Genomic DNA, 18,054 nt, shown 5'->3' on the forward strand with positions numbered 1-18,054 from the left:
GTGAAGAGAGCAATCTTGTACTCAATTGGGAGAAGTGTCATTTTATGGTGACACATGGCATTGTTTTAGGTCACATTGTCTCTTCAAAAGGGATAGAGGTAGATAAGTCAAAAGTGGAAGTCATTCAAAAATTAACTACCCCTAAGACTGTGAAAGATGTGAGATCTTTTTTAGGACATGCTGGTTTTTATCGAAGATTCATTCATTCTTTTAGTACCATTGCCAAACCATTGTGTAACTTGTTGTCACAAGATGTCCCATTTGATTGGACATCAAAATGTCAAGAAGCTTTTGAAAAGCTTAAAGGGTTGTTGACAACTGCACCAATCATGCAAGCTCCTGATTGGTCTTTACCATTTGAACTGATGTGTGATGCTAGTGATTTTGCGGTTGGGGCTGTTTTAGGGCAAAGAAAAGACAAGAAACCTCATGTCATATATTATGCTAGCAAGACTTTGAATGATGCTCAATTGAATTACACTACAACTGAAAAAGAACTCTTAGCTGTGGTCTTTGCATTAGACAAGTTTAGGTCTTATTTGGTTGGATCTCTTGTTATTGTTTTCACTGATCATGCTGCATTGAAATATTTGCTCACAAAACAAGATGCCAAACCACGTTTGATTCGATGGATCCTCCTACTCCAAGAGTTTAACATTGAAATTCGAGATAAAAAGGGAGTAGAGAATGTAGTAGCTGATCATTTGTCTCGTCTTTCAAGCTATAAGACCATAATTGATGAATCTCCAATAAATGAACTCTTTGCTGATGAAAATTTATTTTGTGCAGGTACTGTCTCTTACATTGGTTCTCCATGGTATGCTGACATAGCAAATTACCTAGCCACAAGTCAGATTCCTTCTCATTGGTCTAAACTTGACAAACAAAAATTCTTGCGCAATGTGCGCACCTTTTTTTGGGATGACCCCTACCTATTTAAATATTGTCCTGACCAAATTATTAGGCGGTGCATCCCTGATCATGAAATTCCAAGGGTCATTAATTTTTGTCATGCATTAGCCTGTGGTGGGCATTTCTCTTCCAAGAAAACCATTGCCAAAATCTTGCAGTGTGGTTTTTATTGGCCTACCATGTTTAAAGATGTTCATGCCTTCTGTGTTGCATGTGACCGATGCCAACGACTAGGTAGCCTCACTAGGCGTAACATGATGCCCCTTAACCCCATCCTTGTTTTGGAAATATTTGATTGTTAGGGGATTGATTTCATGGGACCTTTTCCAAGTTCATTTGGTTACCAATTCATCCTTGTAGCTGTTGATTATGTGTCTAAATGGGTGGAGGCCATTGCATCTCGAACCAATGACCATCGAGTTGTGGTCAAATTCTTGAAAGAAAATATTTTCTCTCGTTTTGGCATGCCCCGGGCTATAATTAGTGATGGGGGAAAACATTTTTGTAACAAGCCTGTTGGGATTTTGATGAGAAAATATGGTGTAATTCACAAGGTCAGTACCCCCTATCACCCACAGACTAGTGGCCAAGCTGAGTTGGCAAATAGGGAGATCAAGAACATTTTAGAGAAAACAGTCAATCCAAACCGTAAAGATTGGTCCCTACGACTAGTTGATGCTTTGTGGGCATATCGCACTGCTTATAAGACCTCTTTAGGAATGTCTCCTTATAGGCTAGTTTATGGAAAGCCTTGTCATCTCCCTGTTGAGATTGAGCACCGTGCATATTGGGCCATTCGGCAATTCAATGACAATGAAAATGAGGTTGACAAAAATAGAAAGCTTCAATTGGATGAATTAGAGGAGCTAAGAAATGATGCATTTGAAAATGCAAAAATTTCAAAACATAAGATGAAAACTTTGCATGATAAACATATTCTTAGAAAATCCTTTCATGTTGGTCAAAAGGTTCTCTTGTATAATTCACGATTACATCTCTTTCCTGGGAAGTTGAGGACAAAATGGATTGGTCCATTTGTGATTAAATCCATCTCTGAGCATGGTGCATTTGAGGTAGAAAATCCCAAGAATGGAAATATTTTCAAAGTAAATGGTCATCGATTGAAACTTTATCTTGAAAATGTTGTGGCTGAAGTTGAGACATTGGATCTTGAAGATCCAATACCATTGTAGTATCAAAAGTAATGAGTTTTTATTTTTATTTTTATTTTCATTTTCATTTTTTTCTTCTTTCTTCCATCTCTTATATTTTCTTGTTCATGCATTCGGGACAATGCATTATTTTAAGTTGGGGGGTGTGAGGTTCTTTATTTTCAAAAAAAAATTTTTTTTTTTAAAAAAAAAAAAAAAAAAAAAAACATCAGTGTTTTCTTTTATGTTTTCTTTTAGTTGTGATATGCAGGTTAAAAAAAAAAATCAAGCAAGAAGTCAGCTCATGCCCAATTCAATCAGACATTCATCCTTGAAAACAAAAGGGGAGTAACAATTTTCTAATCTTTATACTTTTCTTCTCTTTCTCTTTTACATTGAGGATAATGTAAAACTTAATTTTAGATATTTCATTATGTTGAATGCTTGAGATAACCATGCTTGTTAAAAAAAAAAAAAAATACTTGCATTGGTATGTGAATGAGACTTGTTTAGGATCATCATTACCTTTTTGGGTTCATTATTGTGTTGAACATTGCATGCTTTAATTTGGGATAGATAATATCTTATAAAGCAAGATATAGCATACTTTTTTTTAAGATTACTGAAGTACATCTTTCCTTGTAAAAGTTGTGTGAGTTGTGTGAATATGCATGAAAGATGAGTATGATGCTTTACTTGTGATTATCCCTTTTGATCTAGTCCTAAACAAGGTTTAAGTAAATAGAGTAATAATCATTACATAAATAAATAAATAAATAAATGTGTACAAAGTTCTATCTACTCCAATGTTTTGAGTTGCTTAGTAACTAGGGGTATTCATCACAAATGTTTATCTTTACGTCAAACGGCAGCTTGAAATATGAGTATGCAAAGCACTTTAAGTTTGTGACTTTGTGAGTAACCGGGTGCATTCATCACAAATGTTTGTATTCGCGTCAAAAGGGAAGTGACAACTTAAAGACAAAGAATAAATCATATCAAAAAAAAAAATCATATCTTAAAAAAAAAAAAAAAAAACAAAGAAAGAAAAAAAGAAAGAAAAAAAAAATATATAGATATTTCTCTAGTTTGCTACCTTGTTTGTGTTGGTGAGAAGGGAAGATTATAAGTTGAGTTTTCGTATGAATCAATTATGTTGGTTGCACGATAAATATGACTGAATTTGGAAATTTTGTATGGATGTTTGATTTAGAGAATGTGAGTATGCTTATTTTTCTTTATTTGCTATTGTGTACACTAAGTTAAAGATACCAATGTTTGCATGATAGGTCCTTCAAGTGTGATGAATCGAGCCTAATTATGGTTGTTATTATTATTATTTTTATTTTAAAGGTTTTATGTTTTGTTTTGCTTGAGGACTAGCAAAATCTAAGTTGGGGGGTGTGATTGTGCATCAAAAGTGTCATTAAGTCTCTTATTTTACATATGTATTTATTGTTTTTATTTGGTTGTTTTTATAATAATTGATGTGTTTTTTAGTAATGAAGTTTGTTTTAATGTTTCGATAGGTTTTTGGAGCTTAAATGAATTAATTCACAAAATTCAACGTCGGAATTCAGAACAAAGAATTGAAGAGACATTTAGTTGAAGATTGAAGCAAATCTTGGTTCAAATAAGTGCTCCAAATTTGTCCCAAAAATCAATTCTATTCCAATTCTAGAAAAGAATATCATATGATTTATTTCAAGCCCAAACTTGCCTTATGTTGTGTGCAAACTTCAACCATTAAACACTCAAGGTTTCAATGTCAATCTTAGCCCAAATAATAAGTACATTTGTATACTTATTTGATGCTCAAATTCAGCCCAAAATTTAGCCCTAAATCAACCCCAAATCAACCTTCAAATCAACCCAAACACAATCCATGATCTTACATGTCCACACAACAAATAACAATTGATTTATTTTGGGCAATCCATTGATCCAAGAAGGCAAGCACATGGATGGAAAGCTGGAGGGGATATTTTAACATTATTTTGGGTCAAAAAGAAGAAGGAGACACCTCATAAATGAGGAAGAAAAACGTGCACCAAAGTAGTTGTAAAGCTGTCTTGATTTGATTTTTCAGAACACCTTTCGGTGTTTTGGCCATAACTTTTGACTCAGGTGTCCAAATGAGCTGTTCTTTAATGATCTGGAAAGGTGACAGAATTGCCTATAAATATGTCTCTAATAGACTTCTCCAAAAAAAGCTTCTAAGAGGGTCGAATTGCTGTCCAAAGTTAGAGTCAGATTTGTGTCCGAATTTTTTCTGAAATTGTATTGTGTTCTTCTTTATAGATTTCGGTTCTTTAGTTTGTAAAACTTATTTTTTCAGTTGGATTCAAGTTCTTTCATGTTTATTGAAGTGTTCTTATATATAATCATGGTTGGCTAAACTCTTTCTTGGATCCAAATCAAGGATAATGGTGATTGAGGTGAGTTCTTTAGGATATGAATGAATCTTAATGTTTATCTTCTTATTTTCTTCATGAATGATTTATTATTGTAAAGAAATTTTAGAAATCATTTAGGTAATGTTATAATCTTGAATTTTTATGCACAAACTTTGGTTTTGGTATAGAGATTGCTTGATTCAATGTCTTACTTAATATGAAAGTACTTGTTCATTCTTAAGCAATAATCAATCTTCATCTTTCTAATCTTCATTGTAATATCTTCTGATCTAATATCACCATCGTTGAGATTAGGTTGAGTTATCTTATATATGTTGAAGAAATCACCAATACATCACCATTAAAATTGATTTGGACCAAGACTTACTTTTCTTGTCATTTAAAATCTATTTACATTTTTTTTTATCTTTGAAAACAAATCCATCAATTATTTTGAACCAAGTTATTGTTAATTTAATTTCTCTTGAGTTTTTTTTTGTTACTTAGCTTAATTTCCAGATCTAGCTCTCTGTGGATATGACCTCGATCTTACCGAGTTAATTGCTACATCGCACACTCGTGCACTTGCGAGTTAAAACAAGCCGATCATAAAAAGCGGTCAAGCAATAAGGCTATGCAAGATTGTTTCTTGCTCCTTCATAGTATTGCATTATCATTAAGCAAGAAAGCACATCTTGAAGCTGATTTGGATTGGTTGACATCTCCTCCTCAATCAGCATCAGAGAAACCAATCAATCGCAAATCTTTCTTTCCTTTATAACATAACATGTAATTTGAAGTTCCTTTCAGATATCATAGAATCCTTGTGACTGCCATCCAGTGTTTATGACCAGGGTTTGATTGATATCGACTATCTAATCCAACGGCATAACATATATCAGGATGTGTGCACATTATTGCATACATCAAACTACCGACAACACTGGCATAAGGTACTCTGGATATTTTCTCCTTGTCTTCTAGAGTCTTGGGACATATATCACAGCTTAGGCTCAAACTTTTATCAACAGGGGTGTCAATTGGTTTGTTATCTTGCATGTGATAGCACTCTAACATCTTTTTTATGTAAGTCTCTTGAGTTAAACCCAAAAGCCTTTTAGTGCAATCTCTTATGATTTTCACACCAAGTATATAGCTGGCCTCACCCATGTCTTTCATTTCAAAGTTTGATGATAACCACTTTTTAGTAGTATCAATCATCTCTTTGCTATTTCCAACTATTAAGATGTCGTTAAATATATAAGGATAATATTATAAAACTATTGTTAGAACATTTTAAATATATATAATGATCTTTTTCCATCATTGTAAAACCATCCTTAAGGATAGCTTAACTTAATGTTCCATTGTCTAGAGGCTTGTTTAAGACCATATATGGATCTTTTAAACTTGCAAACTTTGCGCTTTTGTCCTTTAGTCTTGAATCCTAAAGGCTGATCCATATAGATTTCCTTATTTAGTTCTCTATTGAGAAACGCAGTTCTAACATCCATTTGATATAACTCTGGGTCCATATGTGCGACTATAGCTAAAATGAGGCGAACTGAAGTAATCCTCACAATTGGTGAGAATGTATCTTCATAATCCATTCCCTCTTCTTGTGTGTAGCCTTTCGCTACTAGTCGAGCTTTATAATGTTTTATTGACCCGTTTGTCTTACGTTTAATTTTACGAACCCATTTATTTCCAATGAATCTTTGTCTTGACGGTAAATCAATTGAGTCCCAAACTTAATTTATTTTCATTGACTCCATTGCTTCTTCCATAGCTTTAATCCATTCATTTGTTTTAGGACCAGATAGAGCATGACTAAATGTTTTAGGTTCTTCATCATTTTATGAAGTAATCATAAATGCTTCCGCCTCAATCTCAAATCGACGACAAGGAATTGGTTCACGAATGCTTTTTCGAGGTTAAGATTGCCCATAATCTTGTTCCATAAGAGTAGGAATAGATAAAATATCACTCTCACTATTTTTAGGAGGATTAAAAGTTTCATCTAAGTCCTCTACTGAATTGCTTGTTGCGTTATAATCTAGATTTTTTATTTTATATAATTAAAAATCTTTTTCAACCTCACATGTCGTTGGAAAAACCTTTTCTAAGAATACAACATCACGCGATTCAATCTCCGTCACTTTTCCATCAGCTTTTTCACCAATAAATACAAATCCTTTGGAATATTCAGAATATCGTATAAAGATACACTGCTTCCCCCTAGGACTAAGTTTCCCATATTTATGAGAAGTATTGTGAATATATGCTGCACACCCTCATTGATGGAAATAACCTAGATTAGTTTTGACACCATTTCATAGTTCATATGAGATGGATGAGACAGATTTAGAGGACACATGATTAAGTATATAAGCAGCAGTTAACAATGCATCTCCCCAAAAGGAAATTGGTAAGTTAGCTTGCACCATCATCGACCTAACCATATCAAATAGGGTTCTATTCCTTTTTTCTGCTATACTATTTTGTTATGGAGTATAAGGAATAGTTAGATGTCTATCTATACCCTTTTCATCACAAAAGTTTTTAAATTGTTCAAACAGATATTCACATCCTTGATCAGTTCTTAAAGCTTTGATCTTGACACTTAGTCTATTCTCTACCAAATTAGTGTATCGAATGAAGCAATCCAATTCTTCAGATTTATGTGAGATCGAATAAACATGACCAATCCATGTGAAATCATCTATGAATGTGATGAAATAATTTCCTTCATGTCTTACTCTCATATTCATTGGACCACAAATGTCTAAATGAATAAGCTATAATAGACTACTAGCTCTTTTAGCTTTGCTAAATGGTAATCTAGTTGCTTTTCCAGCAAGGCAATGCTCACAAATGGGTAATTTCTCTTTGGTAAGTGTTCCTAAAAGACCAGCTCTTGCTAATTTATGTAATCGATCTTGCCCAATGTGTTCTAATCTAGCATGCCAAGTTATGATATTACTATCATTAATAGTGCTGGAATTTTGAACAATAGAAATTGAAGAATTATAATTAATAGATACATTAACGGTATCTAACACCATAAAACCATTTAATACAAAACCAGAATTATAAAAAATATTATCCAAATGTATTTTTACACAACAACCAACAAATGCAATTTTAAAACCCAATTGGAGTAAAGCAAGAACAGACACAAGATTTCCTTGAACTTCTAGAGCGTAAAGCACATCATGAAGATAAAGTGTGCGACCACCCCGCAAATCCAATTTGCAAGTACCGATCCCAAGCACAGTAGTGGAAGCACTATTCCCCATATATATGTATCTACTTTCCTTTGGAATTCGATGGAATTCCACAAAGGTTGTTCGATCCCTTGTTATGTGGTCAGTTGCTCCTGAGTCTATAGTCCAAAAAGGAAAATATTCAACAAGCATTAAACAATTGCTAACGTATAAGTTAGAGGGATGATTGTGGTTAAACATTAACTTTGGCTCAGTGCAATTACGAGTAAAGTGACTAGGTTTACCACAATTGAAACAATTTATATTCTTGTTTTTTTTACCGCCGCGTTTCCCACGCTTGCGCTTATGTCCACTACTACTTGCTTCTATTCCTCTCTTGTCATATTTAGGACCTTTAGCCTTACCCTTTTTATATTTAGAGCCATATGCTTCATACATCTTTGTCTCAAATATAAAAGCCTTGTTTATAGGCTTTTTAGCGTGAAATCAACCTTCTTCAAGCTCGACATGACGAGCAACATTGTCAAATATCTTGATGTTGTCATTGTTGGTACGGTTAACATGCATGTGTTCCCAATTACTTGGCAAATAGCGGATAACTACTTGGACTTGTTGTTCATCAGTCATCTCATGCCCAGCACCCCTCAATTAACTAATCATATTAGACATGACTATAAGATGCTACCTCATTGTATGATTTTGGCGCTTCTTATAATCATCGAATTTGAGGGTTAACTAACGAAGTCTAGTAGTGAAGGTTCCTCTATACTGAATTTTTACTGCATCCCAAACAGATTGAGTTGAACGATGGCTTTCAAAACGCAGCATTATATCATTTCTCATGCTGCTCAACATCAAAATGTGAACTACATGATCCTTGCATTTATAGGTTTGATATGCTTCCATATCAAGCCTGTGCTGAGCAATGTTTCCTTGCTTAGGTTCAGCCATCAATTGTGTGATTGTTTCCAGCAGTTCTTGCTCTTCTAGGAGATACTCAATTTTACGATGCCAAACATCATAATTGTTTTCACTTAGTTTGTCTCCATGGTTCAAATCAACAATAATACTCTTAGATGCAGCCATATTAAGCTTTATTGACAGGAATTATAAATATTAGTATTTAGTACAATTTAATTGATATATTTTGCCACTGCATTCCAAATTAAACAAATAATAATCTAACATATACAATTGAAATGAAAAGAATATTAAACACTTAATCAATTTCTATTTGTATGGTCTAATTATTATTGAAAATAAATGAGTATAAAATTATAGTTATTAGTTTCAACTAACAATTCCCCCTAATCAGGTTGCAGATATTATCATATATATGCATATAATGTAATTAAACTTAAATTACATAAATATTCAATTCATAATTAAAAAACCAATTATCTTTTAAAAAATATAATATTAAGAATAATAAATTTCAGAATTATTTTATATTTTGGGCACATAAATAGGGTCTCCAATTACGTCATCTACTTTATCAAAGTTATCTCCTCCAAATTCATTTTACTCAAACCATGGAATGAATTTAGCACTAGCATCTAAATGACCTGCGCTTCTTCTAGTGCATCGTATACCCTTTTTGGCATACTCATGTTCCCTCTCAAGCAGCATTTCATCTGCGAGATTGTTGAAATTGAAAGATTCTAGCCTATATTCCAATGATAGTCGCATCGGCATCCATTCCTCAGGCAGAAAATTGAGAATGATTAACATTTGATGTTCTATGTAGAATTCATAAACACCACTTATAGTCGGTCTAATCATCCAATGATACATGTAATCAATGTGCTCTCGAATTTTTTTCAAAGAGGTGTGACAAATTAATATACATTAGTAATTATTAATATATATTATATTAACTGTCATTCGGCAGTTAATACACACACACATCTTTCAAAAGATGTGTTCATTCGGTTTTTTTTAATAACAATTAATTGATTATTGCAATTGCAGTTAAAGAAAAATGAAAATGACAGTTTTAAATCTCCATTTTCATTATTAATTCACACATGAATTGATAATAAAATTATATAACTACCATGCAGGAAGTCTTTTCTAATTAATTATAGAAAAAATAAATTCATAACTAAATTATTTCATAAAATTTTGTAAATTAAAAATTCTCAATGGAAATAATTTTTTTAACACAAAATTTACATATATCTTTTATATAATAATAGATATAGTGTATAAAAGCAATATTAAAAAACATGGCTCTGATACCAATGTAGATTGGAAAGGAAAACTTCGTTGTGAGAATTTGCTTTCTTATTTTTGGATCAATTACTTTAGTGCCACTTCAATTACTAAAACCAAAATGATGTTCCACAGTACGAATGCCTTTGTAAATCTTATCAAATGAATGCAAAGAATCAAGATAGGAGAAGAGAAAAAGAGAACTATGTTCTTTCAATAATGAAAATTTATGTGAGAGAACTATGTTCTTTTAATAATGAAAATTTATGTACTTTCATATGGGTTATGTCCCTTTATATATGATTAGAGGAGGTGGTCACTTTCTTTAGTAACTCCTCTAATAACTTAGACTAGGCCTATCCATCATGGGTGGACCAGGCAAACCCCAATAACCAATAAGAAAAAATCTTTTTTATTTTTTTTTAAATATTTTGAACCCCTCCTTTTATTTTGAAATGTTTAATTATTATTAAAAAAGCTATATAAATATATAGGAAATTGAAATTATTTTTGTTATAGATAAACAATATTAAATTTAATAATGAATTTTGATCAATTTTAATTTTATTTTATTTAAAATTTTTTATCACCTTCTTAGACATCACAAAATTATAGAAATCATGTCTAAAAACTTAAAGATATGACAAAAACCCTCATAATGCTTAAAAAATATTTCGAAACCCCTTCCTTTTTGCTCTAAATGTCCTTAGTTATTATTAAAAAGATTAGATAATATTAGAGAAAGATATAAGAAAATGGGCATGGTTTTTTAATTGATGAAAAATATTTAATTTTATCTAATATTTTTCTTTCTAATTTATCAATAATTTAATTTAACTATACTTATACTAGTAATTAATAACATATTGGATACAAAATAAGTAAAAGTAACCCTCCTTTGCATCATTTATAGGGTGCATTACCACTCTCCAGTCTCCTCTTACTTTTTTAAAACATTTTTTTAACATTTTCTTAATAGATAAATAAATAAATAAAATAATTTTTTTTATAAAATAAAAGTTTATAGATTTTTGTAACATTTTCTTAATAGATTGTTTAGATCTTGTTATATAATATAAGTTTAAACTTCACCATTCATGGACTACTTTAAAGGTTTTTCATGTGTTGGTCAACATATTATTAGTGTACTAAGTATTTTTAAACATGAAGCTCTAATAAGATGTTAAAATAAATATATAATTCCTCATCTAAAATTTTATTTAATAACACATAAAAGAAATAGAACTTGTTTACCGGACAAAAAAAACCAAAATAGAAATTTATTTTTTCGAAATTGAGGAATTTTCTCAAAAACCTAGATTCTGCCATGTCCAGGAAGTCTAAACTGGACTTGTTCTTGGGCCCATAATAATACGGTCTTCTCCACAACATAAATATGGGCCTTAACGTTGAGATGGCAACTAAAAAATGAAAAAAACACACAGATTATAAATCCTCCTTCCTCCCGTACAAGATCAACGAAACTTAAAACAAACAAAACTCCTCTAGGGTTTCACAGTAAAAATTGTCAGGTTATCAAACCATGCACCGCTCTGCAATTTCACGCCTTAGAGCTCTCAAGGTCAGTTTTTTGAAACCCAATGCAACCTACTTGCGTTTTTGTTCTTGAGAAAATTCTTCAAGATTGAATATCTCTCGTCCCCTCTCTGTGTTTTTTTTTTAAGACGAAAATGACGCTAAAGTGAATGCTTGACTTGATTAATTACATCGATTAACAGTTGAAGTGGAAACTCGCGCCTAAAATTCTTTGCTAAACAAACCGAACCCATAATGTTTTTTAATTTAGATTACTGTTTTGTGTAGTTTAGCCTAATTAGACTCCTTTTTTTTATTTTTTCCTTGAATGTGGAAAAAGTCGATTATAGGATAGAGCTTTTATGATAATGTGACAGGGAGCTCGGATGATATTTTTGTAGTTTTCTCGAGTAGATTAACTTTGCATCCTGCAAATACAATTGGGAGTTTGTGGCTTAATTAGTGGGCTATTGGTATTTTTGTTTTCTTTCTTTTCCTTACCTAATGCAGTTGATATGGTTGAATTGACTAAAACGTGACACTGTCTTCCTTTTTAATGGTATTTGCATGAATAGGGTTGTGCAGGCAATTTGGGAACCACCCGGTATGCTACTTCAACTGCTGTAGCTTCTAGACCATCCTCACCAGGCTTCTTTAGCTGGCTGACTGGAGAACAGGCTAGCTCTTTTCCTCCCTTGGAAGTACCGCTTGCTGGTGTTGCCTTCCCACCTTCATTGCCTGATTACGTTCAACCAGGAAAGGTTGAATCAAAAGTTCTGGAAAATGGTTTGATGATAGTCTCGGAAGCATCATCGGTATGCTCCTGTTGTTTTTAACCATTCTATGCTTTATTTTACTGTACTTTGAGTTTCCATTATGAGTGAGTTATAATTATTAGTTTCATTTTCTTGTTTTGTAATCTTAAGAAGCTTATTTGGTTGGTTTATTAGAATCCTGCAGCCTCAATAGGATTATATCTTGATTGTGGTTCTGTCTATGAGACCCCCATTTCATGTGGAACCACCCATTTGCTTGAAAGGATGGCATTCAAGAGTACTAGAAACAGGAGTCATTTGCGCATTGTCAGGGAAGTTGAGGCAATCGGGGGTAATGTAGCAGCTTCAGCATCTAGAGAACAGATGGGGTACACTTTTGATGCTCTTAAGACATATGCTCCTGAGATGATAGAGCTGCTTATTGATTGTGTAAGGAATCCTGTCTTCTTGGATTGGGAAGTTAATGACGAGGTAATCATCTTAGATCTTGCCTTTTTTTCCCATTCTGATCTAGTTAAAATGTGATTGCCAATGTTGTTGTTCATAATTCTCCAATGGTCCTTAGTAGGTCCCCTTCTGTTATTTATATATTGTTTTAGGTTTTGATGGATCTGTGTCCTTGGATGCTTTAATCCTAGATGATGCATCTCCATAGCTGTATATTTATTTATTTTATATTTTTACTATAATGTGCATGATATCATCCACTAAATTGCATGCATCCACCGTTCCACCCTGCAGGTGAGTCAAAAATATTTATTTCTAAACATTGAATTTTTATTTCTAAATCTCAAATGCATTTTTATATATATTAAAAAAGTTGTCGTACCAAGTGACAAGTTGAATACCTTCTTTTAAATTGTTTCTGGGCGCTCTGTTGTATACCATGCTTTCTGCATTTGTAAACTCTTATCTATGTTTGCACTGCTTCACAAATTTTCTTTATGTTTCTTTTGTATTTCACTTGCGCGGTTGAAGAATGATGGACGTTTCTTAGGACATTCTGTAGTTTGTGTCTGATACATTTAGTTCATGTTTGTGGGCCAAATTTGAGTGTTGCTCTCTGTTGGTTTTCAACCATAACTGATGCCTCCATTATACCTGTCCACACTTACTCATCCTTGTTAGAGTCTGCATCAAATGTCTTGATTTTATTAATAGTCCAATGTTTTGTCTGCACAGCTGAAAAAGATGAAAGTTGAAATTGCAGAGCTCTCTAAAAATCCCGAAGGCTTACTGCTGGAGGCTATCCATTCTGCTGGTTTTCTTGGTCCATTGGCGAATCCTCTTTTGGCTCCAGAATCATCACTAGATAGACTGAATGGTGACATTTTAGAGGAATTTGTGGCTGTAAGACCATGGAACTTTATGAATACTGAACATTTGTTAATATGCTATGCACCTTTTTACGTTCATTAAACTTTGTGTTCTCCTCTCTGTCTATTCTTTTACTTGTTGATTTCTGATGTGGAATTTCAGAAGCATTACACAGCTCCTAGGATGGTCCTTGCTGCATCCGGTGTTGAATTTGAGGAGCTTATCTCTGTTGCGGAGCCACTGCTTTCTGACCTCCCACGGACTCCACAGACTGATGAGCCAAAATCTTTGTATGTTGGAGGGGATTACCGCAAACAAGCTGCTTCACAGGTCTATATTATTTAGCACCCATTGATTTATCTTTTACCTTCTCTTTTTTTGTTTTTTTTCCCATCATTAATATAATTTATATTTTATTTATCCAAATTTTCTTTTAATGCTACTTACATGTGTGACTTCGTATGAGGCCAGATGGCACATGTTGCTCTAGCTTTTGAAGCCAGTGGGGGATGGCATAAAGAGAAAGATGCTATAATGCTGACTGTTCTTCAGGTTCTGCATGTTGACTTTGCTCTCCTAGTTTGTGCATGGAATTGTCTTTCTTATTCCTTGGCTGCCTTATACATCCTGTCTTTAGTGTATCAGTTTTGCATTTCATTAGAACAAATGGAGTGTATAATAGTCATAATACTCTTTACAGATGCTTCTGGGAGGAGGTGGCTCATTCTCTGCAGGGGGCCCTGGAAAAGGGATGCACTCACGACTTTGTAAGTTGCATACTTGCTCCTCTCTGTTGTTACTATAGCCTAATTACTTGCTTTTGTACCATTTAGCTCTCTGACTCCTGTGTAATTTTGCCAGTTCCTGCATATTATACCAAAATGTTAGTTCATGCTTACATTTTTTTTAATGCATTTGAACACAGATCTCCGTGTCTTGAGCAAGCATCCAGAACTCCAATCGTTCTCTGCATTCAACAGCATCTTCAATAAAACTGGATTGTTCGGCATCTATGCTAGCTGTGTAAGACCAATGGCATATGTAGTTTTGTGTTTAATTTTTTCCTGATGAACTATGCTGTTCTGGTTTTTTTGTTTTTTTTGAAACAGTTGTGTGAGTTTTGTGCACATCCTTGCTTGTGTGCGCTGTTTTACTTGAGATCCTTTTGTTGCCTAACTTTGATGTTGTTAACAATACTTGTCTGGCTTTTCTGTTCATGATGTGCATGCCATCATACATAGCCCTTGAGTGACATAATGCATACTGTCAGTACATATTTAGTCTGTTAATTGCTTATAAATTAGTTGGGTGGGGATAACCTTGGAGAAGTTTGCAATTTTTTTTTCTTTTTATATGGATATTGTTGATGGTACTCAGAGCATGATGTCTTCCATTGAGTTCAGGGCCCAAACTTTGTGCATAAAGCAGTTGATTTAGCAGTGGCGGAACTAATTGCTATTGCTACACCTGGACAAGGTTTCCCTTTTGCACCTCATTCTGTGTATTGGACAGGCTACTTCTGCCTCTGTAGCATTCTTGATAGAGCTCCTTCTCCTCCCCGCCTCACTTCTTTTTGTTGCAGTTACCCAGGAACAGCTTAATCGTGCTAAAGAGTCCACAAAATCTGCAGTTCTGTTTAATCTTGAATCTAGGGTACTCTCTCCCTCTCCCTCTCCCTCTCTCTCTCTCCAGGCCTTTGTGTTTGCTTTGTCTAGGGCCCCTTGGCCATTGCACTTCACTGTACCCTCTCAATACCTCTTTTCTGGTTCGTTTTGTAGTTTCTTTTTGTTTATTATGGTTATGATTGTGCTTGGCACAGATGATTGTAGCCGAAGATATTGGGAGACAGTTTTTGACGTACGGAGAAAGGTATTGGAAGAGCATTATGCACCCTTATTCTCAATCTACAATTCTGTGATCAGAGGTCACCTTTTTTTGGTATTCTTGCTTCTTATTACTGGTGTTGTATGCATGTAAACAAGCATGCCTTTCAGAATATGCCCACACTATTAGGTTCCCTCTCATTGTAGTTATCTTCTGGAGAGTGAAGAATTTATCCCAAAATTTGTAGTGGTTCAGCAATCAAAGCATCAGGCTTCTTTTTAGAGTGTGTCCATAATTCTGGTTGAGAGTGAAGAATTTATCCCAAAATTTGTAGTGGTTCAGCAATCAAAGCATCAGGCTTCTTTTTAGAGTGTGTCCATAATTCTGGTTAAAGCTCAACAATTATTTTCAGAAACTCATTTCTTTGGCAGAGAAGAGGGGGATGTCGCAGGGCAAGGCCTTTACCCCTATATAACTAGATTTCAGAATTCCTTGTGGATTATTTCATTATGGACAGTAAAGAAAGGTTTCTTGAAGTGGGGGACAAGAAGTATTTGAAAATATTTTTTTCTTATATTATTTTTTGCATAAAGCGTCTGCTCTCCAGATTCAAACTTGTGCTTTGTGTTTGAAGATTGTGCACCAGCAAGGACTCCTAGAATTTATAATAGTTGATTTTACCTTTGTCTTTTTAATTTGCTGTTAATTTTGCCTTACGAAACGAATCTAAACCTCATTTTGGTGATATGACTATTTCTCATCTTCTCAGGAAGCCTGTGGAACACTTTCTGAAGGTTGTGGATGAAATCACATTGGATGACATTACTTCCATTGGATGCTCGCTGATAAGGTCACCTCTAACAATGGCATCTTATGGGGATGGTAATGCCTAATTTTTAATTGTAACTGAAAGGAAATGTCTAATTTTCATCAAGTTATTGGATGTTTCGGTTGTTGGCACTATAATCGCACTGTAACTTTTTTGTTCTTTGGTGGCAGTCCTTAACGTCCCCAGCTATGAAAGCGTTAGCTCCAGGTTTGAACGGAGAGGAAAGTAAGAAGCTGTACTATCGGCCAACATCTTTGGACCAAGTGACCACGTTGGAGCCCTTCTCATTTTGTTTCATTTGTTGAATAAAGGAATATGGTAAAGAAACTGGTCCATATGAATAGGGAGAAATACAATCCATGGAAAACTATAACCATCAGATTTGTAATGACCTGTTGGGAATTTGGATGGATCGTGAGTGTTCATGATTATTGATCATGTAAAGTTTTGGATATTAGTTTTCTTCTGTCCCCTTAATTTTACTTCAAATGGAAGTGAAGGAAATTGAGCTATGATTTGTTATTTACATATCCCAAATAAAAACTCACGATCTTGTCTCTGTGTTTGTTCTTGCCTCGGCGGCTGGTCTATTCTATTTATTTAATTTAGCACAATTGTACGATATATGAACACATTAATTACTACATCAAATATTTTCTTTTATAGTTCCTCGTGCTAAATTTGTTGCAATACCCAATCGCGTTCCTAGGCAATGTCGAATCTGTTCTGATTGTTCTGAGCAAGCGAATGGCTCCATAATGACAAACTAAATTAACGAAGGAAATTTTGAAGTGCTTCTAATGCCCATGTGCATTTCTACTTTTCGTTGAGGGTGTATGGGAGTGATATTAGTTGGTTTTAAGTGTTTTATTTCAAAAAAAGATGTATTAAAATAATAATTTTTTATTTTTTAAAATTTATTTTTGATATCAATGTATTTATAAATATAAAAAATATATATATTTTTTTAAAAAAAAAAATTGAATTTTTGATCAATCTCTATTAAGACCACAATCTCAAACAAAGGCTTAAAGACGATAGAGAAAGAGTGTACATGTAGTGTCATTCTTCATCTGCCTATAGAAAGGAACTTGAGAAGAACTGTCATCTTGTTGAACCTCACAGCAGGCTTTAAGGAAGTGGAAGAAAAAGAATTGAATCGTCAAAATGGCTTGCAGGTTATTGGCGAGATGCTTGCTAAGAGGTTGCCATCCTAATATTGTAACTAACTTGCAACATCTTGGTTCTCTCAAGAGGAATGGGAGAATTGCTGAAGCTATGGATTTGCATGAAAAAACTTAAAACACCAAGGTTTAACTCCTAATTCCATAACATCTCCAGTGCTTGAACCATTGCAAAGTCATTCATATGGAAATGTTAAGAGCTTGCAGGCAGAATCCAATCACAGGTTGGGTTGTTGGCTCTATAAGGTGAGGAAGATGATCATAACGGCCACCCTAAGGTAGGTGGGGATAGAAATATCCCGCATATAATTCAATGACTGATGATGACTAATTTCCTGGATGCCTTTTTACGTGCTTAAATCTGTTTTTGGTAAGGCAACCACATTGGTTTGGTGGATTGGATGCTAAATTTCAATAGATATTTTTTTCTCCCTCAATATGCTTTTGAAAATATGATTTGTTAGCGCCAAGGAATAGCATTACTTTAAGCAAGATTAATAATCACCACATTGTTTCTTTAAAAGAATTCCTTCCTAATTATTGCAAAATAAGCAATAAATTGATATATGACAGGGTTGTAACTTAGGCTCAAAACTAAAAAGACAAAAACCAACAAAAAAGATGAATTGAGAGCCTAAATTGATAAAAAAAAAAAAAAATTGGATTCAAAACAAAGTTTAAGGTAAGT

General features: G+C 33.8%; 1 protein-coding gene across 1 annotated transcript; it reads left to right on the forward strand.

The window, feature by feature from the left end:
• The first annotated feature begins 11,323 nt into the window (after positions 1-11,323).
• LOC105108353 (mitochondrial-processing peptidase subunit alpha-like) lies at positions 11,324-16,747 on the forward strand. Its single transcript, XM_011002638.1, has 13 exons — positions 11,324-11,482; positions 12,012-12,251; positions 12,387-12,683; positions 13,395-13,562; positions 13,692-13,859; positions 14,001-14,081; positions 14,230-14,296; positions 14,455-14,552; positions 14,933-15,005; positions 15,112-15,182; positions 15,349-15,398; positions 16,123-16,235; positions 16,353-16,747. The coding sequence occupies exons 1-13, from the start codon at positions 11,444-11,446 to the stop codon at positions 16,409-16,411; spliced, it is 1,524 nt and encodes a 507-aa protein (XP_011000940.1). The 5' UTR covers positions 11,324-11,443; the 3' UTR covers positions 16,412-16,747.
• The last annotated feature ends 1,307 nt before the right edge of the window (positions 16,748-18,054 follow it).

Source organism: Populus euphratica, unplaced genomic scaffold (assembly GCF_000495115.2).
Source record: "Populus euphratica unplaced genomic scaffold, PopEup_1.0 scaffold191.1, whole genome shotgun sequence".
In the NCBI taxonomy this organism is placed as follows: domain Eukaryota; kingdom Viridiplantae; phylum Streptophyta; class Magnoliopsida; order Malpighiales; family Salicaceae; genus Populus; species Populus euphratica.